This window comes from Squalius cephalus, assembly GCF_949319135.1.
Source record: "Squalius cephalus genome assembly, chromosome: 5".
Classification (NCBI taxonomy): Eukaryota; Metazoa; Chordata; class Actinopteri; order Cypriniformes; family Leuciscidae; genus Squalius; species Squalius cephalus.
The window spans coordinates 3,117,163-3,144,938 of NC_137126.1; the positions used below are offsets into that span (position 1 = coordinate 3,117,163).

The following is a 27,776-nucleotide window of genomic DNA, read 5'->3' on the forward strand; positions in this document are numbered from 1 at the left end:
AAATATGACATCTTTCTCTCTTCTCACCACCGTAATCAATGTCTTGATATTTTTTTCCCCTCTTTTGGACAGTCACAGGCCATTTGGGAGTAGACGTCAAAGCTGGTGGCAGAAAAACGGAGGTAACAAGTGGAGGAAAACGGGTGGGATCCAGGGAATAAGGGGGAAAATGTCTTTGGATGTCAGAATCGGAATGCAAAAAAAAAAGATGGGCGCTATTAGTACAGAATATCCGGATCAAAGCTCAGGCAAAAAATGAAGCATAAACAAATGATAAAAACAACGCGTATGTGCGTTGTAGTATTTGGGGAGACAACCATTTTCTCAGCTTTTTCCTCAAAATTTTGCTTTTTCATAAAACTTACCCACATTCAAGTGTTGATAAAAAAGAATGCATGAAGCTAGAATAAAACGAGTTTGTTTGTTTGTAAAAGCAGAGGCTGTGTTCTTTCTTTTGATATACTGCATGTTCAGATACTCATGCAACAAAATATTCTGGGGCCATGAAAGTTTTGTGAAAATGATTAAAAAAAAAAATATGTTGGCCCTACAGTTGCAGCATGAAATCTTTTAAACCTATAAAATTTTACATAGATAACATTTTTATCTCACAATTCTAAAATTGTCTCGCAATTGCAAGATTATATCTTTAATATAGGCAATTGCGAGTTTAAATCACAAGAGAAAAAAAAAATGAATTGTGAGATATAAACACAAATGCCAATCGCCAATTTTATTTTTATATTCTGTGACTTCCACAGAACTGTCACTTTCTGACACCAGGTAGGCTCCGCCCACAAAACACAAAAATAGAAATGGTCTTGTGGATTTTTTTCTTCTTTTCTTATTTGTTGTAGTTTCCATTCACCATTATAGAAGTTTACCCAACAATTTCGACTTCCGCGAGAATCCCAGAAATGAAGTCCATTGTGGATCAATTGACCCTTCGCTAAGCCCCGCCCTCCTTAGTTACTGTTGCTACGCCTGACAAGCTTTTGCACCTGGCACGTCTATTACAGTATGTATGCACCGGTGTCAGATATTCCCAAGGAGATAATTAGTAATTTTTGGCGAACAGGTGAAATATCTGAGAGAGCAAGACATCGAGGGATATATCCACGACATAATATGCAACCGATTAGAGAATAATTTCATCAAAATTGAAGCTAAAGCCTATAGGTCCCAGCGCAATCAGCAGCCGCCTCATGACCATTCAAATGGGAAACACACAAACTGAGGAACAGCTGTTCATGCACAGCAGGGGAAGTGACAATGATAACATTCTCCCGCTTATATTTTTAGCGCGCCATGCTACTGTTCACACGTCGTGGAGCAAACGTAGGTGTTTTTGTTAATCCTGTCGACATTTAGTTGTGAATGGGGCGTCCCACACTGCTTGATCCACGCCCGGCATTTCTCCCCTTGGGTTCTAGGTTTCGGGAAGGGAAAAAATTTCCCAAACTTTTAGGATACCGGGTATCACATTTGTACAATCCATACACACAACGCTTCGGCATGTTTACCTCGCTCGAAAGCTTGCCAGACCTCCCGCGCCTAGTTACGGTTGCTAAGCCACGATTGGCCTGTGGCGGTTTTCGGGCATGGCTTAGCGAAGGGTCAATTGTCTGAGTAACTTCAAGTTAACATACAGTAGGCATGTACAATAGGCCAGCGCCACTCAAGCACTTGTATCTGCGTGTTTCTGACTCGAGAGTCTGAGAGTAACAAGTCTAGTGTTGAGCTGTGATCTCCTGCTGCTAATGTCAATACAGCACGTGTGTAGAACTAGTGTTCACACAAGAGTCAAAGCCACTGGTGAATGAGCCGGAAAGAGCTACAGCACATGTAGATCATGAATGATTTAACTCTACACAACTAGCACCATCATCTGACGGAGTACATCCCATCATCAAAACACGACACAGAGAAGAGGGATATCAGGCTAAAGACCAGCAGACCCGTGGCTCAAGGTGAGGGGAATGATTCAGGGGCCGTTTACACGGCACTGTTTTCAAACGTAAAACTTTTTATGCGTTTTGCCATTTCGTTTACATGACAACGCCGTTTTGGGCGCCTAAAAACGCTAAATTTTGAAAACGGGTTTCAAAGTGCAAGTTTTTGAAAACGGTCTCTGTGTAAACAACAAAAACGTGAATCTCTGAAGACAATGATGTCATGCACATGTGTATTACGCGTTCAGTCTATAGTGTTTCATCGCCATCTACTGGCCTGGCGGCAGAATACAACGTTTTCATCGTTTTCGTTGTTTGTCCAGCACTACATTGTTCTCCTTTCACTTAGGTTTATGATTTAGTTTGAAGCACAACAAACAAAGCACAAGTTTGAAATTACGTCCCGCACACAGAGAAGTTAAAACACTTTATTCAATTGAGCATTGTACCAAAAACGTTTTTTTGTGTACCGTTACACCCTTAAACCTCCAACAATTACTGATTACCTCATCGTCTCAGTCGAACATGACCAGACACAGCGAACACACTGAGTGCACATCGTCACTGGCAAACTGAAAGGGCAACATCGCTTTAGGGAAGATGAGACACTAGTTATATCATATACAATAAGTTATCATCAGAGATCTTGTGATCCACATCTCGCTGTCGCTTCCCGAGCTCGTCTGGCCCTGAGGATGGAGATCGGGACATTTCTTTTTAAAGAAAGCAATCTGGGAGTGAAGCAATTTTAGCTTCATATGCTCATAATGCGTACAGTCGCGAGCAACTCAGCTGAGTCGGGCTGAAACAAAGACGAGATGTTATCAGGACCCTGAAAACTAAATTGTGCCTCTGTCTTGTTATATATTAATGAGGACACTCGCATACAGAGCATCAAGCTTCATCATCAACTACTGAACTCAACGACTTCAAAGGGAACATTGCCTTTTACTAAATAAATAAATACCAATGTGTTGGCCACATCTCATCAAAACCTAGCTTGAATATTGTGTAAACCAGTAGCAGGGTTATTATAGATAGCTGAAACTAAACCTAAAACTAAAGAAAATTTATATAAATTATAAAAAAAAAAAACTTAAACATTTCTCATTTTTATTTAGTTAAAATAACTAAAACTAGAAATAAAAATGAATAACAGCAAAAAAAAATATTTTCTTCCACAGAACTTGTTTTCCGTTACAAATATCTCAATATTCTTCAGTCAAGATACATTTACTAAAGAAGCAAAATTACTGAAGTGTTTCAAATAAGAAAATAATTTTTGCAGTGTAGACATATTTTATATATATATATATATATATATATATATAAAACATAAAAATGACAAACACAACAAAATTGCTAACAATTTCTAAGCTAAAATGCAAACGGAAAAATATAAAAATAAAACTAATTCAAAATATTAATAAAAACTATAATAGTATCTGAATGATACTAAAATAACTGCCTTCAACACTTGATGAATCTCAACTAATGTAACTTACAGAGAAAGAATCCCAGACAAAATTAATACCTAATAATTATTTCATAAAAACTCCATTACCTGGAGGAAGGTTTTTTAATGAGTGATTAGCAATGGATGAAACAATCTAAAATGTGTTGGCAACTTTGCCTTTATCATTTTCCATTATCAATAATTATACCTAATAATACATTAAGGTTTGGTCTTGTTAAGCATCCTCCACAGTGATTTATGATCAGTTTTCATGAAAAGGATTATGTATGTTTTCAGACCTACATACCATAGAGTCGGCCTCAGACGACACATTCTCAAATCATTAAAGTACAGTATGATGCTCAAAAATATCGAAAGCTTTCTCAAAATGGCAATCTCCAATTTAATTAGCCATCTTTGTACAATTCCCATGAGTGCACCGGCTTTTATCAGTCCACCAGAAAACATGTTTATCGGCACAGTGACTTTGCAAGGTTGGCATTAAATCTTTCAAAGACATTTTAGCAAGTAAACTAAATGGATGAATCTCACGAAACCTGTCAAGAATCTGTAATTCCAAAATCAAACGCAAAAAAAAAAAAAAAAGCTAATTGATTTTCCTTAAAGAACACGATGGCTATTTTTAGGACCATTAATATGTTCTGCTTTGTGATATGTTTCCGGGGTCTGTGGAGGCACCGTGGGGAATACTCCAATAATTGTTTGATTAAAATATGTTAAACAAAAATACAATATTAAGTACAGAATATAAACTGCTTAAGAACAGATATAATCACAATCACCGAAAAAATATTGTGTGTATCTGTAACTGCATGTTAACTGCATCAAGCCCAACAGAACAGATGTCTTTTTTCAAGCAGTCGACTCCATTATTATATAAAATTTAATATATTTCAAAAAAATTATTGGTTTATTGTACATTTTCACATGTTTCAGCATGTGCCATGCAAGGAAATTAAGAAAACAACTTGAATCACAGACATTTACGCATTTGGCAGACGCTTTTATCCAAAGCGACTTACATTGCATTTCAAGGTACGCATTTACATTCCTATCAGTTCTTGCTTTCCCTGGGAATCGAACCCATGACCTTGGCGTTGCAAGCGCCAACGCCCTCATGTTTTAGCTACCGGAAAGACAGTTACAATATGTTGGTTGTGTATTCTGGATGAGAGATGAGAGGAGGAGTTCAGGAATGTGTCTGAACTGTATTGATAGACGTCATGATCATCTGAGCTTCAGCTGACTGTGTGCTTGACTAACATGACCTGTCTAAAGCTATGCTTTATTTATGCAAATGTTGTTTAGAAACGTCATAAATCCCATCTAGGTTACACTTTATGTTGATAGTCCACTTTAGACATTCTTAACTAACTTTGCAACTACATGTCAACTAGCAGTCATTAGAGTATTAGTAGAGGGTTAGTAGATGCAAAGTTACTTATAGTCAGTAGAATGTCTGTTGAGGAGCATCAAAATAAAGTGTTAGACAGTCTATTAATACTCTAATGACTGCTATAGACATGTTATAAAGTTACTTATAGTTAGGAGAATGTCTAAAGTGGACTATCAAAATAAAGTGTAAGGAATAGTAAACTAGCTTTCCGCACCATTTGCTATTTATAGACCACCAGGGCACAAAACATACTTCTTTAAAAGCGATAGTTCACCCCAAAATAGAAATTCTGTCATCATTTATTCATTCTCAGTCTTATAAATCTTTAATTCATTTTTTGGGGGAAAAATATATATTTTGTAATATTCTCTCATCATTTTTGTCCATTCATTTAAAGTCTATGCAATCAACATTTTCAAGCTTCAAAAGTAACATAAAGACATTGTAAAATTGTCTCTTCTGAAGAGACACAATCATGTTATATGATGAACAGATTTAATTTAGTCTTTTATTCAAATAAACACTGATCGATGCACAAACATAGCAATCACAAACATCATACCATCAAATATGGAAACAGAAGCTCAACCATGTGATCTTGACTCGTGAGAACAAACCTCACAGGTCAAGCAAGAGCGTTTAAGCCTCTGTTTACAGTATTTGATTGTCACACTATTATCTTTCACATTTTTTGCAGGTGCAACATTCTGGCCAGTTATTAATACACATGATATCAAAATCTAGATTTTTTTCTTACTTGCCATAAACTCTAGAATTTCCTTCCTAACATTGTTCAGGATTCAGACACACCGAGTCTGTTTTAGACTGCAGACTCATCTCTTTAGCCAAGCATACACATAATTCAGTATCTAAACACATGGTTACGCATTAATTAGTATAGTTGGTACTTAAATGACTTCGATTTAAACATATGCAATATAACAAAACAGACTAAGTTCAATTTCTTTGTCTGCAGCATGTAGTGTTGGTCAGGTGCTCAAACATATCTTAATAAATGATAATTTCCTACATTTCCAGATATAGGAACTGCACGATATTGAAGAAAAATTCGATATGCGATAACTCATTAAATAATGCGATATTCGATATGTGATACGATAATGCTTAAAAAGTGAGTTAAGTAAACTTAAATTATCTTTAAAATGTATTTAAAATTATATAACCTACATGTGTTTCACATTCTTTTTGTGACAAGAAAACATCCCTAAACTTCTGAAAGTGAACTGTCGCATAAGAAGTGTTATTTTAACATCAGTGTAAACCTCAGGGTTTAGGGGTTCAGGTTATCCTACATTAGGGTTATTTAACAACAGAAACTGAATAATCAAATGTAGAAATAAAACACTGCTTAGTCTTCACTGAATGAATTAAATATATCCTGATTCTTATTAAAGCTACAAAAGTTATTCAGCCAAGAGTGAGTGAGTGATTTTCTCTTCGTCTTTTGTTCATGACCCCAGTTATTGCAAGCCGTTGCGATATGCATATCGGGATATATACATTTGTGATATTTCGATAATTTCGATATATTGTGCAGCCCTAATAGGAACTGGGTTAAATGCATATAAAATAATCAATAATATACGGTAATATCCCACAACATCCTAATCAATATTTTGGTAAACTAGCTTTATGATCATACAAACACTGATACAGTATTGAAGGCATAAAAAGGTTGTCGGCAACATCAAATAGATGATGAGCTGAGAGCTTGGAAGGGAACTGAGAAGCTAAAACAAATAAATAAATCTTGATTAAATATTTGAACCAAACACAGAGCTTTGATAAAACCGTTTCTTTCTGTTTTAAAGGGTCCTGTCACCAGGAATCGACCAATGAATAATGTTGGTGAACATTAATGCTGGGATGATTGATAAATCAATGGGACACTGAAGGTAATTGTCTGCTGTCCCGGTGGGTTCGTGCTCACAGAATGAGGGAATCATTGGGAGAGACGTGTCTTTACAGCGGCTTCGGTACAGCATTAGAAACAGCAGATTAAAGGAGTGACTGAATGGGCTGGGGGGGGCAAACACCTCGAAGCGGACACATGGAGAGGAACGTGCCTCGCACACCAAAACACCACCAGATCAACAAGAGGAATGAAGAAAGATACTGAGACAATAGGCACTAATACACACATACACTCTCGGAAAAGAAATGGTCAACAATTGTGCCTTTAGGGGAACAGCATCGTGTCACTGAGACACGCAGCAATACTCAGTGTGTTTGTCTTGTTTTCCAGTACAAATATCTTAAAGGGACTATGTGTAGCTTTTTAGGTATTTTATTATCTAAAATCAATATTTTTATTCATAAATATGCCCTCAATGGTGTACAAATACCTATGCCAATGATCAGACTAATCCTCGTAAACGAAGAATTTATTATCTTTATATACATAGGACGGGTAGGTCCACGGAGGCTTCCATGTAGTTCCGCCATCTTGAAAAACTATAATAGCAGAGAGGGACAGAAAGTACTAGGCCAACGCGTTTCCACAACGTGTTTTCGTTCAGAGCCAGCGTCACGTGACTGAAGCCAGCAGAAGCGGAGGCGCAGAGCAGAGAGAGGCACTTGTCACTGCCCCGGCAAGTTTAAAAGGCTGCACTGCACGGTTATTTATACATCGTTCATTCATACATACATATGAGTCACAAGATAAGGAGTCCTCGTCGTCGAAAAAGTCCAAAATAGACCGTAAAAGGAAACGTGACCGGAGATTACAAAAACAAGGGTTAATGTCGGGATAGCTAATGCAGGAGAAAGCTTTCAAAAGAGACCCTGAAGTTGCCTGCTTTCTTCTCGAACAGGTAAGTCAATGTTACGGTCTTAATTACAAGCTTTTTTTTCATTGCTTGGTTGTGTAACTTTATTATATAGACAGTAGAACATTTATAGTTAAAAGTTAAACAGGCTCTTTGATGAATAGCAGCTATTGAGTAAAGGAACGTTAGAGAAGGCACGGATGATGATGATATCTAACAATGCACGTACTTCAAAAAATATAACGAGTAAAGAAGGCATTACTACTAATTACCATAGTTAATGTTTTTTACAGTCAGTAATTTATACTGTAACATTCTTTTTTTCATGTTTTCAAGTTCCAGTTTGTTTTAAATAACAAACTTGTTCACCTGAAGAAAAACTCGAAGTGCTATTATAAGACATCCTGTCATAGCTTTTTGGTACATAACGGCTACCGTAGATGCAACGCGCATTTGAAAAAGTGAGGCGCTGGAAAGCATTGTTCGTTTGAATGCAAAATACAATTTCACCACTAGATGGGAGAAATTCCTACTTATTGTCCCTTTAACATGCTTAAATCAAGATGAATTTACTTGGGAAGCACAATAAGACGATACATTAAAAAAATATCAAAATTAAGTGAAAAATAATCTTAATTAAAAGGGAAAACAAGATTAATTTTTCTTACCCCAATAGCAGATTTTTTTTTCTTAAAACGTATAGTACAAAAACAATAATTGTACATCATTCATGGAACTTTTATTAGGAACATTTTAGTTGGATGCTCGTCTAACATTTTTAAATGTATACTTCTTTCAGAATGTTCAGAGAACATTCAACAGTAACATTCCCATAATGTTTTCTTTACTCTGTATGTTATGGCTCTATTTGTGGACTTCCACAATCTTCTCTGCTTCCTAAACGTGAGACACTCTGCCTGATAAAAGTGATTGCTGGTAACTAACACGATTACCTCAGTCATATTTCACAGTGATGTGGATTTTTGTTGTTCATGGGATAAAACGTTAACAAACCTGAACAAACGTGAACAATGCAGTTGACGGGCCAGCGCTGCATCGTCACGAAAGTTTAATCCATGACAATTTAAATATTCAAGCGCAAGAAGACGCGAAAGGGAGCTCATTAAATTACTCGTCCAGAAAACTGCGTCTCAGACAGCGCGCGAATACTAAACTGAGCTCTCCTTCACATCTTCTTGTGCTTGAGCGGACAAATTTACACACAAAATAGCGAGTATCCTAGTAAACATAGTTGGGTATGTCTGAACCCTTTAGAACCGGCTGTGTCGTCGCCGACACATTCCAGCAAGCTCTATTCATTTTACCGTAACTCTTCAATCAAAACCATTCAAATTGCCCCTGACAGTAGACAACATACATTTTTCGGCAATATACGGCTTATTGCGGTAATTTCATGCTTTCCGTCAGCAAATGACAGCAGCTTTCTGGCAGAGCGGGGTCGGAAGGATTTGAACAGAGAGATACGAAGCGCGTCAGGCTAGAGTGTTTTGGATTGCATAAAATAATAAAAGAAACGAACAAATACATGGCGAAAGAAGTGGTAGACAGCAGAAGAGGGGATTGGGATGATTTTTAATGAAATTTGGGAGGAGGATGGCCGTTACTCTTTCACGTATCTTAGCATGTGGTGTGTGCATGTGTGTGTGTGCGTGCCTATGTTTGCATGCATTTGTTTATGTGTGTGCGTGTATGAAAAAAAGTGTCATAAAAGAAACTTGTATATATGTATTATAGTTCATTTTCCAACTTAAAAGTGTTAGTTCCTTTCATTCGTGATTTTTCTGTTTTTTTCTAAATAAAAATCAGTACATTTATTCTCTTTTTTTTTTTTTTTTTTTTTGTCTATTTAAATTCTATTCACAAACTCACCACACACAATAATAGTCAATAACTGTAATTTGTTGAAAGCTAATCTTTTATGTCTGAAAAACATGACACCTTGCACATGAAGATTGCACATTGTTTTAGTCAAAAAATCACAACATGTGAAAAACACCTATTTTAGCTTCAGGTTCTAAAGGGTTAAGTGAACGTAAACAGTTGAGAAAGTAAACGCATGTGTACAGTATCAGTATATTAGATCCGTGCATTCACTGTTAATATTCCTCCTGCTGCCGTCTGTGTCTTTAATGTTAATCAGACAACAAAGAAAGGACAAAGAAAGAAAAAAACACTCACTGCTCTGAATAACTTATATCACTTAAATAATAAGGATGTTTAATTTATAAAATGAAGACTATGCATTGATATTTTACATTTGCTTACTTTGTTAAAATTCAAGAAACCTGAAAAGCATTGTTTATTTCACGTGTATCTTTGTTATATAGCATTTATTTGTGCTTTTGCTTGTAATTTGATTATTTAATATTATGTTATTCCAGAATGTTTACTTTAATGATGTTTAAGTTTTACATTAATTAGGCTAGTAGTTTTAGCTTTGGTATCGAAATTGGAGAGAATTGTGAATTTCCAATGGTATCTAAAATTTTGGTGTTATTAAAGCCTGTTTTTGCCCCCAAAAAAACAAAAAATTTGTTATGGCTGGTAAACATTTGTACAGCCAATACATTTTCCTAAATCACCGGACATTGGCAGGTGTGAAAAAAATAACAATTTGTTTTATGCCCTGGTTACAACGATTTTTCAAAATATCTTTAATTTTATCTTAAATTGATATGTGTTTGTAACACCTTGAGGGTGAGTAAATGATGAAAGAATTTTAATGTTTGGGTGAACTGTACCTTTAAGGGGAATGTTAGAAAATCATTCTTTAAATATATTTTTGTTAGCCGGGTATTTGCAGATTTTTTCCAATATCCAATAGCCGTGAATTAAAAAAAAAAAAAAGTCTTGCAATAAGAAAACACTGTTATAGTTAGGGTTGATTTCATCTTGACCTTTAAAAAAGTCCCATTTGTAAATTTAATTTGTAATATTTCTCAAGTCAAACACTGTGAAGTCTAATCTCAATATTTTCAATAAAGTAAATACAGCTTTATTAGTGTTTCTTTCTCCTATTCTATCCTATGAACAACCAAAAATGAAAATCACTGTGAAATATGACTGAGGCAATTGTTGAATGGTTGCCAGCAATCGCTTTTCTCATTGACATTTTAGTCGAATCGGGCAGTGTGTCTCACATTTAGCAAGCAGAGAAGACTGTGGAAGCCCACAAATAGAGCCATAAAATATTTAACAGAGTAAAGAAAACAGCCTTTATCATTTTTACGGCTATATAAGACACAATCTTTCTGCTACTGAGGCCCAATATATTCCTCCACTCTCAGAGAGAGAGAGAAAGAAGGACATGGAGGCAAGATTAATCAAACACAGAAGGTCAGGGACGCACAATGCTTGATTAAGGTCACACAAACCATCACAAAGTCATTCAGCCCAATAAAGACGCCCGCTGCAGTCATTAACATGGCCGCCGCAGGGAAGCCTCGTTTTCTTGATCCCTCGTGCCCAATCTCACACAAACAAACAGGGTTATGTTGCTAAATGAAAGAAGGGAAGTGAAATGTTGCAACCCATAGGCGGGGCATGTTGTATCATCACTGATTGACATCCATGTAATAGAAATGTAGGTGCTGTTTCTTACAGAGCCTCCCTATAGAGTAACATATGTGAAAACAAAATATGTAACATTATTTGAGCTCTGACAACAATACTCCTGCCCTAATGATGTTTCCTCGAGGGACGACCACGACAGAGTGAAAAAAAGATAAATGCTGGCGAACGATAGCAACTTGGCGCGTACAGGAGTTAGCATTAAGCTAACACGCCGCTTCGGTAGCCTGTTTGTTTACATTCTTGTTTCCGGAAGTCAGTCGCTAGTTCCGCCTTCTCGATGACATCACGTACGTCGTTAATAACGGCAAGTGATGATTGGTCGAGAAGCAATGCGTAGGCTTGTCCACGACAAGCATTCAGGAGTCAATATTGCATAATGTGACACAGCAACTCGTAACTGACAAAAATATTGTATAGCTGTCAAATATGAGATTACAGATTGCCAAATTATTAATAATAATGTGAAAACTTATACAAATTCATGAGTGCAGTTCATAAGCTGAGAGCGCTGAGCTCAAGGCACAGATTATTGGGAAATATTCTGCTCCTGCATGTGACCCTAGGGGGACTCCATACTTTCTCATGCTGCAGTAAATAGAATTCACAAAAGGGAGTAATGTGAATTATCTGTTTAACTGCATGGAATCGTGTGGTTCTTATAGCAGGACTCGTTGTAGTGCAGTGTTGACATGAACTGTGTTCATTATTGTAGTATGATTCTGCACAGGTGTTTTTACCCGTAGTTTGAATTAAGTGTTGCATTGTGTTGTTTTTTTAGGGCTAAAGGAAATTTAAATCAAATAACATAATGGAGATTATAATACCAAGTTTTCCCTGTTTACCAGAGGTGAAAATTAACTTTAGTGTTAAATTTAACTTTTACCATGGTTAAAATAACTAGCAGTGATTAGCATTCTCCATCGCTATGACGGATTTCCATTAATTGGATTGCAGAGAGGCCACGCATGAGATTAAATGCTGATCAGGATCGGGCAAAAATGCCATGAAACTGACCCCCAAATGCTTAATCGATAATTATCACAATTAAAGTGAAATTTGAAAAGGAATGAAAAGTGTTGATTGCAGCATTACATTTAGATCTGCTTCTTTTTCAGTGTGGACGGCTTCAGTGATTTTTGCAAACTGAAGTCATTGATTGAATTGAATTGAAATTGAAATAACTTTAATGTCCCCAAGGGGTAATTTGGTTCACAACAAGTACAGCCAACACATACACATTCGCACAAAAACACATAAAACCATGAGATAATAAATAGATAAAAACATAAACACGGAGCACTTCATTGATGAAGAACGTTCTTTGCTGTATATAATTTATTCCCAGTTTGAACCATTTTGTTTTTCATGCTGCTAAGATAACCAAGCTTGATGTATAATATGTAAAAACGCAATAATCAAATTCATAAATGGTTCTCAACTTGTTCTGTCTGTGTAGCCTGCAAGAATATGACAACTTGAGCTTGCATGGACTTTTTGCACACGTTTGTGCAAAATCTGATGATGATCAATTATTCTCTATCTAACCGTCTATACTAACGAGCTCACATGGTCAATGCCACAAACTTATTTCGATTTCATTAGTGACTTACAAATACTGCAGAACTTTAAAGAGGTGGTTGATTCTGATTTCACTTTTCTAACTTTAGTTAGTGTGTAATGTTGCTGTTTGAGCATAAACAACATCTGCATGGTTACGACGCTCAAAGTTCAGAGCAAAGGGAGATATTTGCTTTTAAAGAAATCGCTTTTTAAGGACTACAACAAACGGCTGGTAGAGACTACACGACATTCCTCCCGGGTTAGTGACATCATCAACCGTTGAATTTACATAAACCCCGCCCCTGAACACGATTTATAGATTATCAAGACAGAATATGCTAATCAATGACTAGAAGATAACTACACATCAGCTACATAAATTCATCAACTAACCATTCAGAAATGTCCTGTTGCTTCTACATGTCGTCACTTCTTCTTGAGTCTCTCCATCATTGTCTGACTCCGGTTTGAACATAAAAGGCTAAAAGTTTTTGAAATTTTCAGTGCATGTGTGTGTGAGGTAAAATGACACAAGCTGTTGAAGCTCCGCCCCCTGTGCCAGGAGCAGCAGCTCATTTGCATTTAAAGGAACAGACACAAAACAGTGCGTTTTTGCTCATCCTCAAAAAGTGACAATTTTAACATGCTATATAAAAATATCTGTGGGGTATTTTGAGCTAAAACTTCACATACACACTCTGGGGACATCAGAGACTTATTTTACATCTTGTGAAAATGGCATTATGCCACCCCTTTAAAAGATTGTCTTAAGCAACATAAGCACGTAATTACTTCACAGTTGTTGCTCTTAGACAGCAATGAAATTAAAGAGACTTTTGCTAGAGCTTCAGAATAGATCTTAATGTCTCAAACTGTGCTCAGATTTGCCAAGAGCTTGACAGAAGCCATATTTCTTAATACAAACTCAATACTTTCAACACCACATTTATTTTATAGTTCTATTTGGCCTCAGTTTTCAAGAGTTAGCCAAGACAAAGTTGATGCCTCCCGAGATTTAAAAGAGCAAAACCATTTTACTCTCAAACAAGGAATAAAACTTACATACACACGCACATACTCGCAAACACTAGTAAAGAAATAAAGCGCACCATCAACACACTCACCATCAGAGCGAATACACAGCCAAGACACGAGAATCAGACCCTGGTCACATGTGCATCAGTGTGTGTGTGTGTGTGTGTGTGTGTGTGTCAGACCAGGTTAGAGTGCATGCAGTTCTTCTGCAAGATCACAAGAAGTGCAAGAAAGAATAGACACAGGAAGAATCTAGTGGTTGGACAGGCGACACCCTCTTCACATAAACACATCATGAGTGGAAGGAAAAGAGAGAGAGAGAGAGAGAGAGAGTGAGTGAGTCTTTCACAAACACATCATTAAGCGCAGATCGCTCACCCTAGCCTCACTCAAGACATCATGCCACTTGGCTGGACTTCTATGTCCAACTGAACACACACTCATTAACGTCCACCACACACACAGTAGCCCTATCTGCTCTGTTTGCGCTGCTCAAAATGGCCTGAAAAGCAGAAACGTAAGAATGGTAAACAAGCGCAAACTAGTAGAACTGCTACTAAAAACTACAGCTACGAAGTAAAGCATGCAAAATCAATGATTCCTCTCTTAAAAACAAACATATTATACACAAAGGCACACACTGTGATCATAAGAACATTTGTCACACATTATTATAGAAGGGATGTTTTTGATTCCTCTGTTCCAGTGGACTTATTATGATCTTAAGCTAATAAACTGGAATTTGAATAGAATTGGCCACCGCAGCCTGCAGGATGATTTATATCTGATGGCTTGAGGAATTCTGCACCGAGATCCACGGACAGTAAAGGCCCCAAAACAGTTTAAGCGAAATCTGTGTGACGTCGTTTTGAACAAAGTCATGCCAAAAAGGAGTTTGTTTGGAGTTCATATTGAGAGTTCGAAACAGCTTAACAAAGCAAACTTTCGGGAAAAGTTCGCTCCAACTGGTAAACACCTTTAAACTACCATAATCTGTGGTGATGGTGTAATAGGTGGGCGTGGCTCTGAGGCTCCGCCTACTTTGACGTGTAAATCTCCAGTTCATTTCTTAAAACGTCAGACGTGAGGAAAAACATGAAGAGCTGCTTTATAGTAGAAGCTGAAGTTAATTCTAATTTAAAGTTTTTTCATGTTTACTACTGCAAAGCTGCTTGCTTTTAAGCAATCTGTTGTATACAGTGCTATATAAATAAAAGTGATGTGACTGGAGTGTTGAATTGCAGAGATTGTGCAAACATCCACATCACTATATGATCAGATGCTTTCTGAACTGCTGTTTTCTCACCGCTGTCATTTTAGTCAGGTATTTCAAACTTCTTTTTACCCCTAAGCGATGAACGAAGACAAACTTTACCATAAGTATACTGGGCCCTTGAGAAGCACTTCCAACCAAGCTGATATTAGAAAAATAACACAAGCACAGCAGTTTAAAACTGTCCATGGTAGATAGCAACCTATATTCAGTGCAACAACACTATTTACTGTAGCAATGAGCCACAATACTGCACTAAGACCTTCTTTTCTATGTTCACAGATATGACATAAACCGAACAACGTAAACTGTGTGTTTTCCACCAAATCAGATCCAACATGTAGACTTACTGTGAATTGGGGTAAGGGATGAACAAAGCCATCAAAACAGATTAAATTTGCCATTCGCCACCATAGAAATCCACCATATTGTTTTGAAATAATTTTCTAAAAATATATATTCACATAAAAATGTAGCCTACTGAATATAAAACAATGAGTAAATTAGAGCATTCCTTGAAATGAAACATTCTTTGACCCATGGTCAATAAAAAGAAATGTACTGTCCCCCTGTGGGGAAAATCAAGCTTTTAATGTTGTTTATATGACTATGTGGTGTTTTTAATATGCATATATGCATAATATATGTGTGTGTACTGTGCATAATTATTTTGTATATATAAATATACCGTTTTGTGTTTGTTCCTTTAAATGCAAATGAGCTGCTGCTCCCGGCACAGGGGGCGGAGCTATAACAGCTTGTGTCCTTTTACCTCACACACACATGCACTGATTATTTCAAAAACGTTTAGCCTTTAATGTTCAAACCGAGTCAGACAATGATGGAGAGACTCAAGAAGAAGTGACAACATGTAGAAGCAACAGGACATTTCTGAATGGTTGATGAATTTATGTATCTGATGTGTAGTTATCTTCTAGTCATTGATTAGCATATTCTGTCTTGATAATCTATAAATCGTGTTCAGGGGTGTGGTTTATGTAAATTATAGGGTTGGTGATGTCACTAACCCGGGAGGAATGTGGTGTAGTCTCTACCAGCCGTTTGTTGTAGTCCTTAAAAAGCGATTTCTTTAAAAGCAAATATCTCCCTTTGCTTTGAACTTTGAGCGTCGTAACTTTGCAGATGTTGTTTATGCTCAAACAGCAACATTACACACTAACTAAAGTTAGAAAAGTGAAATCATAATCAACCACCCCTTTAACAACTACCTAATAAACAGTAATTAGGAGTTTATTGAGGCAAAATTAAAGTGTGACTGTATTTCCAGTATTCTGAATGGTGAAACCCTGGTGTCTACGCTGTTGGTACGTGTGAGTTTTATTTTCACTTTAATCTCATTTTACCATTACTGTTGCTTTGCACCTTAATGGTTCCTCCTTCCCATGGGAAATAAGAAACAAGGGTTTGCTGGTCTTTCTTTCGTTTGGTTTCGTACATGGTTTCGTACATGGTTTCTTACACACAAAAGTAAATGTATTCTACGTGCAACAACTGAAATGACAAAAAAAGCAACACAAGCAGCTCTTAAATCTACTTTTTCATTCATTCTAATAGGACACGTCACACCATATTTGACATCGCCGGCATCAAACCCCATTGACTGAGTTTGTCTTATCACTGACGTGAAACCTTGCATGACACATCTTGACACACGCCATCTTTAAATGTGTGCAAGCAATGAAAGGGAAGATTTGTAATCAGTAGGGACTTAATTATTGAGTTTGTTGCTCACACAACAACGACTGAACGGCTTCAAACACATCACACCAGTCATATGAACTACTGTACTTTTATAGCACTTTCTTTGTATGGAAAAGAGCAGTATGAACACTTTGCTAAATTTCTCTTTTTGTGTTTCACAGAATACAGTTTGAAACGACATATATGATGACGGATTATGTGGGTAAACTATTTAAAGTTCTTCTCAAATGCCACAACAGCAGGAAGTGTTTGAGAACAACAAGTTGAGAAATCTCCTCTTCAAATGAGTGCGCTTTCTTAGTTTCCTGCGCATTTACACGCACGTCTGTCTCATACAGTTACAGTTTACCTCGCCTCCATGAGCATTGTGGGAAATGTACAAGTCAGCGGCTGTCCAGTCATATAAACCTCATACAGCAATCTATCATAACGCAAGTCGCCTCTCTCTGCGTATGCTTTGCTGTATGTGAAAACTAGAGCAAGACACTTTATTTAACAATTTTTCACTCGCTTATCTCAGCAAATGCCATTTATAACCAATAAAACACACACACAGACATAAAATATGAGCATGTTAAACATTTCATATATGGTAATCATCACTCATCATAAAATATTACCTCCTAAAAAGGAAATATAAATCCAAAATAATATCCACAAAATATACGTATACTGTCCGTATACATGAAGCTTATCATTGTTAGAATATGCATAACAATAAAATATGCATCAGAAAACCTAATAAGGAATCAAAAGACACCAACTTAACTATATTAAACTGAACTAAAAATCTAAAATAATTATTGAAACTTGCATTAGAAATAAATCTGCATTAGAAAAACTTCAAGCAATTAAAAAGAAACCGCATATTTTTTGTCTAAAACTCAAATTTAAAACATATATATGAAATGTAATCTTTACTGAAACCCATTGTGATATTCAGTGAAACTGCACATCCATGTCAATGTCAGCTACACATTTAATAAAATAAAACTGATAAAATAACAAGGTAATGTATTCCCGTCTTCCTGGTCACACACACACACACACACACACACACTGTTAGGTGTAAAGCAGGTGTACCTTGAAGACAGGCATCTGTCCGCTCTCTCACATGTGCTGATCCTCAGTCCTGTACGTTAAGCGCCTCTTCTGCACTTCTGTCTACAAATGCAAGTTCCCTTTTTTGTGTCTGTTTTGTTCTACCTGTTTCTTTCGCTCTCTCTGTGTGGATTTGTCTCACTCTCTCCACGGTTTTATTACATTTGCTGCAGACTGTATGTGTGTGTGTGTGTGTACGTGTGTGTGTGTGTGTTTGTGTGAGTGAGTGTGTGTGTGTATGTGTGTGTCAGCGGCTGCTCTGAGGCGCGACTGTGCTGCTGAACAAAATTACTGGAGAGAGAGAGAGAGAGAGAGAGAGAGAGAGAGAGAGAGAGAGAGAGAGAGAGAGAGAGAGAGAGAGAGAGAAGACTGCACATGTCCTGTCTCTCTCTCTCTCTCTCTCTCTCTCTCACACACACTCTCTCTCTCTCTCTCTCTCTTTCTCTCTCTCTCTCTCTCTCTCTCTCTCTCTCTCTCTCTCTCTCTCTCTCTCTCTCTCTCTCTCTCTCTCTCTCTCTCTCTCTCTCTCTCTCTCTCTCGAGACAGGCCGCTGTCCCGCACTGCTTGCTGTTATTTTTAGAAGCGGCCGAGTCGTGAATCAAAAGCTCGCAAAAGAAACAGGCACATGTCATACGCCAGCAGATCTCTGTCACACACACACACACAGTCCACACAGGTATTTGTGCACATTTCATCAGCCCTGGTGCATTAAAACTGCAAGTTGTTTTATTTTTGAGAGGTCATTACTGAAGGAGGCTGTGCGTTGTGTTCTCATAAACTAAGGTTTTATGCTAAACATTATTGTCAAAACAGACTATTCAGTAATAATGACCAGAGATAAAGCCGTCTGATCTATAATACGTGATAGATCCCAATGCAAGGGACACCTTCAGTCCTCCTACAATCAGTTCGATCTGAGACGTCACATTCATCACAGAGTTAAAACCAGCCTGGAAAGGCATTTGCAATTTGGGGAGACTTGACCGAGTTACAAACTTGTCAGTTCTAATGGCTGCACATCAGTCTCATTAAAGTCTCATAGACACTCTGCTGAAATAAATTCATTCGTCAGAAAGCAATAAACGAAACTGTCTCAGGACCCATTACCATAAAACATATCTGCCATGCAGGACTGACGTAACATTAACGTTATAAATGGTTATTGTCCTCTCTTTAAAGACAACCAAACAAGATCCATCAAAGGCTGAGTATCCAGTTTAAATCTAGCAAGAGGTTGTTTTTTTTTCCCTAATATCAATCATCATTAGAGCAGAAGACATGTTGGAGAAAATTAGCTTGGTCCATAATTCATGAAGGTCCGGACTTTAAAGCTCTTAAATGGGATAATTCACCCAAAAATGAAAATTCTGTCATCATTTACTCACACTCATGTTGTTTACTCACACACACAGAATGTCGGTAACCAAACAGTTGTTGGACCCCATTGACTTCCATAGTTTTTTTCCCCTGTATTATGGAAGTCAATGGGGTCCAACAACTGTTTGGTTATCGACATTCTTCACAATATCTTCTTTTGTGTTCGACAGAAGAAAGAAACTCATACAGGTTAGGAACAATATGAGTGTGAGTAAATGATGACAGAATTTTCTTTTTTGGGTGAACTACCCCTTGTAAAAAAGTGCCATAGTTCTTAATTGTGGCATTTGCTAAAACTATAATAAGACCACTGATGGCTCTTCATTACCATACTTATAGGCCAATGTTTATCTATTTTAAAAAACAATCCGGTAACACTTTATTTTACAGTGTCCTTGTTACATATGTTACATGTACTATAGTAATAACAGTAAATTATGTATAATTACATGCAACTAACCCTCAACTAAACCGTAATCCTACCCTATCCCTATAGTAAGTACATGTAGTTCATTAATATTACTCAGTACTTAAATATATAATTACTCTGTAACAGTGACACCTTAAAATAAAGTGTAACCAAACAATCTATAGTACTTTCTATAAAAAAAAAAATAACCTAAAAAATACTGTATAGTAACTACAACATGTTAATACAATAAAATGTGATAAATTTGTGTAAGGGTGATCATGAGTAGTTTTAACAGTGTGTCCAACCCGATTACGAATTTTACGAGGTGGCTAATTCGTACAAATTCATACGACCTCACTCGTACAAATTCTAACGATTTTTGCTAAATCGTACATATTTTACGAGTTGCCCAATTCATATGAATTTGTACGAATGACCTACACCTGACCCCGCCCCTAAACCTACCCATCACGTGGGTTTAGACAAATCGTACAAATTCGTACGAATTAGCCACCTTTTAATCACTCGTACGAATTTGTACGAATTGGTCGTGAGATAGCGTTGGTATGTAAGGCTGCAGACTCTAAAGGCCCTATCTTGCACCCAGCGCAATTGACTTTGTACACCGACGCATGTATCATTCCTATTTTGCACCCGAAGCACAGCAGACTTTTCCCTCCACAGACGCACGCCGGTAAATTAGGGAATGAACTTGCGCTCCCGGGGGCGGTTCAGCGAAAAGAGGAGGCGTGTTCCGGCGCAAACGTTCCCTGGTGCTATTTTGCAGTTTCAGAAAACAATTACGCCACAGACCAGGAGAAACCTCGTCTAAAGTCAGTGGCGCGTTAGTCAGATGCTATTTTAAGTGCACATGCTTGGCCATAATGTAGCGTGTGCACAACGCACACATACTTTGATTCTCTCATCTACGCAGAAGCAGCGGTTTTCATTTTTACAAATTATACATTATTACAAGGAAAAATATTCCACACGAGGGAAATCATTGTGGTGTCCATGAAGATGTGAAAAAATAGGCATAAATCTATCTTACACATTTACCCAAATTATTATACGCCTGTTTAACCGAAGCTAATCTGGGTGTATTTCCCCATCCCCAATGTCACTTCTCTGTGTTTTACGGCCCTGACGAGAACGCCGGTCTCCTCGGCTGTGAACCGCTCCTGGCAAATCTGCCGTTATAATAGCAATCCGCCATGGAACAAGCGCGCCTGCTCTTAAAGGGAATGTGAGATGTCGCTCTGACTGGTTTATTTCACGTTACGCCCAAACCACACCTATGAGTAATGAAGCGACTTCAGACCAACACATTTTAGATTTGCGTCGGGCGCAAGAGTCATTTATCCCGCCGGTATAACAGCAAAAGCGCCCAAGACCCTGCCCACAAAGTTACTTGCCTTTCGCACTTGATACTTGCGTTTCAAATCGTTAAAATAGGGCCCTAAAACTCAAAGGGTTTTTAGAATATTGTTATTCTAAATTATTATTTACAGTGGCAAGATTAACAAATAATCAGATGTCGCCGAACTGAATATTCCAACAACGCTTTGTAGTAATTATTTATAGTAAATAGTAAACTGCTCACACACAACTATTACAAAAGCTGCAAACACTCACTGATGCTCAAGAAGGCAACATGATGCATTGATATGTGTATAGTTTTTTTAATATGCTTAGGGTAAAGTGTACTTTTTTGGTCTTCTAGAAGACAGGAACTAAAAGCGTTACTGGCAGACTGGGAATAGAGGAACTGCAGCAATGAAGAATATTGGAAAAATAATGTTTTTTGAACATTCAAGCATGAAATGAATGCATTGTGTTTCTTTCTTGAGCATCAGTGAATCAGTTTGCAGCTTTTGTAATAGTTGTGTTTGAGTCCCTCGAGTGTGAAAAGATGGATCTGTCACTGCTGGAAAGGGTTCAAATATGCAGAAGATGCTGGAAAACCAAAGAACGTTCTGGATCTGGAGGATTTATCTGAGGAACATCAGGGCAAATGTGGGACAGAATATCACAAAACAGTCATTGGTCATCCAAGGACACACAGTATTATGATTCAAGGGTATGTAAACTTATGAACAGGGTTATTTTTATAAATTCAGCTTTTATTTTTGTCTTGTGGATGTCACGTTTTGGTTTTGTCATTGTCATGTTTCTGTGTCTTGTCATGTGATTCCCTAGCCTGACGTCGTCATACTCAGATTCTAGTCAGAATGTGAGCCTGATCTGCTCCATTGGGATGTGATTATGGGGCGTTTCAACCGAACCAGGAAAGAAAATGCCTCTGCACTCAACTGGATAGACCTACAACCAATCAGAGCAACGGAGTAAGTGACGTATGTTCTTCAGTCCTCTTTCCAAACGACAAATGCCTTGATCGCGGTTCTCTGTTCCTCTTTTAAAATGAATGCGCTGTCGATATCTTCTATAACAGACGCGATGGCGGAATCTACATGATGTTTCATGAACAGAGTTCGGGAGGAGCACGTTCAAATAATCAATCCAGTCAACTTCATCAAACTATTACCATGTCTACCCTATCAGCATGAGAGGAAGCATTTATATATTCACTCTGTCAACTCACCCAACATTCATTGACAGTTTTCAGCATCCCTCCACTCACTCTCGGCTTGTTCTTCCACAGCCAGGATTACGGGGGGAGTACTTTGGGTTCGGGCCGAATACCGATCCCGGAGCCTCTCCTCGGACAGCACGCCAAATATGCATTTATTCTATCTGACTTATTTGTAAGTGTGAAATCTCAATTCTCCTGCGGCAGTCATCTTTGTAGTAAACGAATTCAACCCAAGCGCTCTTTGGTGACGTGGATGATTACATTACTGTTGATCATCTGTCCATCATCGTATAAAGCCCGCCCTGACCATATGATTGGTCCGAACAGCTCTGGTTCGGGCATAATGGCTCCACAACGGATCAAGTCCAGACCGAACTTCCCGACCTAAAAATGTTGTGGGCCGGGCCAAGTTCGGCTGGCATCCAGGCTAGTGATTCCCTGTTTGTCATGTGATCCTGCCATGCGTCTTGTCATTGGTTAATTGTCTGATCATTGTTCACAGGTGTTCCTTGTCTTGTAATTAGTCTGTGTATTGAAGCCCTCATGTTTGCCATGTGTCTGGTGTTTTGTCTCCTGTAGAACACTGGTTGTAATGTTCATGTTCCTGGCTTCATTTTGAGTTTTCATGCCATGTTTTTGTTTCATGTTTGATCTTGTTTGTAATAATGGGTTCTCAATAAGCTTGTCAAAAAATTGACATTTTGCAGATTGTGCAAAAATGTTTGAATACAACTGTAGATATTTGCACTTAAAATTTACAATAGGGTGGCGAATCAATTAAAAATAATTAATTGCACAGGTTTCTGTTATTAATCGCATCTTTAAAATGTGTTATCATAAATATGTACATACAAAATCATTAATTATTTTGTACATAAATTATGTAGTCTCTACACTGTTAAAATAATAATAGGCTATATTCGAAAAGTACGTTTTTCATTCATTGTCACAGTACAGTAATTAAAATATAATTATTATTTAATTAGCTCATAAAAATAGTTAGATAATATGTTTTATGCTTTGTAAACAACTTATTAACCATATAAATGGTGAACAGTGTTTAAACCAGCAGTAAAAGAATGTTAATTGTTATTAGAAGTAAATAATCTTCACTTAGATTTGGTCATGGGAAATCCAAAAATTAATTAAGTGCTTTAAACCAACCTTTATTGGACATTAATTGTATTCAAATTCAGTGTTCTTTATGTTTACAAACACAAAACACACACACACACACACACACACACACACACACACACACACACACACACACACACACACGTAGGGTTTCCATGTTTTATGGGGACTTTCCATAGAAATAATGATTTTATGTGAGAATGTGAGAACTATAAGATAGCATTAAAAAAAACATTATCTAACTCTTTACAAAAGAGCTAATTAAACAGTAATTATTTGGTTAATTACAGTGACAATGAATGAAGAACTCACATAGCCACAGTATATAGGCTATAAATATTTTAAAAGTGTAGGGACTACAATATATTATGAATTAACTATAAACTAGTAGTTTGCAAATGAATTGTAAATGTATACTTATTATAAAGTGTCACCAATATTTGTTAAATGCTATATTTTTCTTTATTCCAGTACTGATACCAATACTTCAATTTTTTTTAATGATAATAACATGAACAAACATTTCTATCTGCTCACAAGCTGCTTTTAACCATCTTATCACGCACACACTAATGATAGACAGTAGGTGTGCGCGTGTGTGTGTGTGTGTGTGCGTGTGTGTGTGTGTGTGTGCACACGCGCTCCAGTGTGAGGTAAAGATAGTCCCTGAGTGTCCAGTATGACGCAAGAACCGTTGAGCGGCCGGGTTATTTTTAGCCTCTTCCAGGAGTGTCACAGAGCAACGACTGCAGAAAACAATGTTTCTATAATCCTGGACATAAAACTCCTCATGTCAGACGTGGGACATCACACATCGAAAAGACTACAGCGTGTTTATGAATTACTCATGACCTCATGCTGCTGTTCAGAGACTATTGAGCTTCATTAAACACAAAAACACACATTAAACAATGAAAGAGACCTTATACAAAGTCTTGATTTTGTTTTTGGATTCTAGAATAGGTTTTCATGCTTGAATGTTCAAAAAACATTATTTTTCACATATTCTCCATTGTTGCAGCTCCTCTCTTCTCAGTCTGTTGTTTCCCGAAAGCATCGTTAGCCAACTATGTTCGCAAGTTCCATTGTTATCAGCAGTTCAACGAGTCCGTGTTTCCCAAAACATTTGCAAACAGCATCGCAGAGTTGTGTGTTTGGAGCGACAGATCTCGACCTTGAATAGTTTCTAGTTTGCATGACATGTGGACTCAATAAATCCTTATCTTGAGCCAAATAAGCAAGCTGACATTCAGTACAACCTGTGTCTTTTATTTAGAATACATACAAATGTCATTTACGTCTTTTAGTTTGTCAAGAGGTTTAAAGCGTTATTTTTGTCATGTGTGAACGTGCTCTAGTGTGTAAGAACGAGTCTATAATTGAATCTGGAAATAAAGCAAAATTAACTGAGAAAAATGAGAAATAGTCCTCAGATGTCATGTCTGTAATTTATAGGAAAACATCTAGCGTTAATTCAATCTCAAACAGATTCATTAAAAGTAGATATTTCTCCACCACCTGTGTGACGTCATTAACCAACGTGGTTGAACGACCAATTTGCGACAATATGTTTTCGGGAAACAGTCGTGACTAGCTAGTTGATTTCTTCAACGTACTATAGTAGTTCAGCAGCGAGTTACAGCGCTGTACGGGAAACACACCACAGTTTAGTTCCTGTCTCTATGAAGCCCCTCCTTCTGAAAAGCACACTGTGCTCTGATTGGTCGGCTGGATCAGTGTGTTGTGATTGGTCGAGCGCTTCCAGTGTGTTTGGAAAATGTCCCGCCCCTTACCATAACAGAAATATTGCACACAAAATTGGAAAGCACTTTATCATTCTGGCAAGTTCTTATCTGATTGGCTTACTTTACAGAAGAAAGTTACAAGATTTTCCCAAAGTTGGTCAGTTCAGTGGAATCACTAGTGTTTTGACCATTTTTTTTTTTTGTCCATTATTTTGCAGTGTTTTCTCTCTGCGGAGACTATGGCATTATCTGAATCCATCACAGAGGTCAAAGAGGCATGCATGGAAACGACAGGGAACCGTTGGGTTAAATTAAGTTCAGGACATCATTGTCCATCATGTGATATCCTTGCCTTGGAAGAGGCAGCCAAATAACACATACTCATTATATAAAAAGATCAACTGACAACTCAGTGATACAGTAAGAGCTTTTCCCAAAGACATCCAGCAAGGACATGCAGTACAATACTTTAGTAAGAAGTAACTGGCATTGTTGTGTACAATTCGTTATACAATTCTTGGTTACACTTTATTTTAAGGTGTCATTGTTACAGTGGAATTATATATTTAACTACTGAGTAATATTAAACAACTACATGTACTTACTATAGGGTTAGGGTAGGATTAGGATTTGGTTGAGGGTTAGTTGCATGTAATTATGCATAATTTACTGTTAATACTATGGTAAGTACGTGTAACATATGTAACAAGGACACTGTACAATAAAGTGTTACGCTAAAATACCTTAAAATAATTCTTACAGCACCTCTAATGGTGATCTGAAACATGTCTTGTATTGTTTTCTATGCAATTAATATTATACATGACCAATCAAATTACTATATTACAACACAATAACTATGAAAAGAGACATTTACACCCATTTAGTTCAAGTACACTAGTGTGTTGACCACAGACAACCTGGCGTTCGTGCAAATGTTCGGGTCAATCGCACAGAACTGAAAGTAACTTTTAATTTCAATAAGGTCCATTTGGGTAAATGCATTAACTGAATTAAGAAATAACAGCATAAAACATAAGTTATGTTTTAAGTTATCATCTCTAAAGACAATAAAAGCAGAAATAACAAGTACTATAAAAATATGCCAAAAAAAAAGTCAAATAAAACAAATTAGAAAAAGGGGGAAATGAAAAATATCAATCATAATGTGGAAACTGCCTAAAATAATAAAAACTAAACTAAAAATACAAAAACTGACTTCTGGAAGCAATGTTTGCTGCTTTTGCCACTTGTTGTGTACTTGATGTTGTGTTAGGGATAATTAAACTATAATTTCATGATATGAGAATAAAAGATTAAAGTAACTCATCTATTAAGGGAACAGTCTTGTAATATACAGTATATCATCTCTCTTGTTTCATGCATGCATGCTTCTTCCTCCCCTTTTCCCTATAAATGCCTCATCTCATTACCTGTTGCATGTCTGAAACAGAAATTAAATAATTCTATTAACGAATTTGTTTTTAGAGTATTAGAATGGTTAGAGTTGCAACATTTATCACTGAATTCCAAAAGAATGCATGCAGTGTCAAGTTGAATGCAATTTAAGTGCAGCATATTTTTCCTGGAGATTAGTGTCTGCAAAAGCGAGGGAAATAAAGAGTAAAAGAGTAACGGGCCTCTGATCACTGAGAGCACACTGTGTTTGTCCTGTGGGACGCAGACAGCAGTGCCCTCATTACACCGCACAATGAAATGAAACATGTATGGAAGGAAATGACAGTTAGATGACATTTCCCGTGAGTCGCCACATGGCCGTTGATCCAGCTGCTCTCGTGTCGGTGTCAGAGCGTGTGTGTGTGTGTGTGTGTGTGTGTGCCTGTATGATTCATGAAGTCTCATCATTTCCTCTTATAATCGCACAAGAGCATCACCGTGTCAAACGGACACACAGGCGTATACCTGACACAATGTGACTCAATACTGGCTATGAGTTTATTAAATCACATAAATATGTACAAACCATAGTACAGGCTTCCCACACCTATAGAGGGTGTGCATTGACGTCAGCCGGACTGAGTGGCAGAAGAGCTGCAGCGTGACTGGATTTAATAGAGGAAACTGCGAAAACGCGATTAAAGTAGGGCTGCACGATATTGAAGAAAAGTGCGGTATGCGATGACTCATTAAATAATGCGATATTCGATATGTGATACGATAATGCTTAAAGTGTGTAAAATAAACTTAAATTATCTTTAAAATATATTTAAAATGATATAACCAACACGTGTTTCACATTCTTTGTGTGACAAGAAAACATCCCTAAACTTCTGACAGTGAACATCAGTGTTTTACTGTCGCATAAGAAGTGCTATTTTAACATCAGTGTAAACCACGGGGTTTAGGGTTTCAGGGTATCCTACATTAGGGTTATTTAAAGGTATAGTGGAGGATTTTCCCGAATTTTAGAAAAGAACCACCCTCTCCACTTTTTGAAAAAATGCACATGCGCAACACTCTACCTGCTCCCGATAGGGAACGCCTATTAAACGTGTGCACGAGAGAGCATGCCCGAGCCTAGTTCTCCTCGGTAAAAGTTGCTGTCGGCATGAGCCTACTTTCCTATTTGGCTAGTCACGTTTGGTGGCACAA

General features: G+C 37.3%; 1 protein-coding gene across 13 annotated transcripts in view; it reads right to left on the reverse strand.

The window, feature by feature from the left end:
• The window catches only part of rgs3a (regulator of G protein signaling 3a), a 190,176-nt gene that overhangs the window by 75,410 nt on the left and 86,990 nt on the right, over nucleotides 1-27,776 (reverse strand). The window contains exon 1 of one of the 13 annotated variants that reach the window (XM_079872124.1): nucleotides 17,882-18,202. The exons of 11 other annotated variants lie outside the window; for them this stretch is intronic. In XM_079872124.1, the coding sequence (XP_079728250.1) occupies nucleotides 17,882-17,896 (15 nt within the window). In that variant the 5' untranslated portion in view covers nucleotides 17,897-18,202. Of the gene's footprint in view, nucleotides 1-13,892; nucleotides 14,031-17,881; nucleotides 18,203-27,776 lie in introns of those variants that run through there. One more of the 13 variants, XM_079872125.1, reaches the window with a different exon arrangement.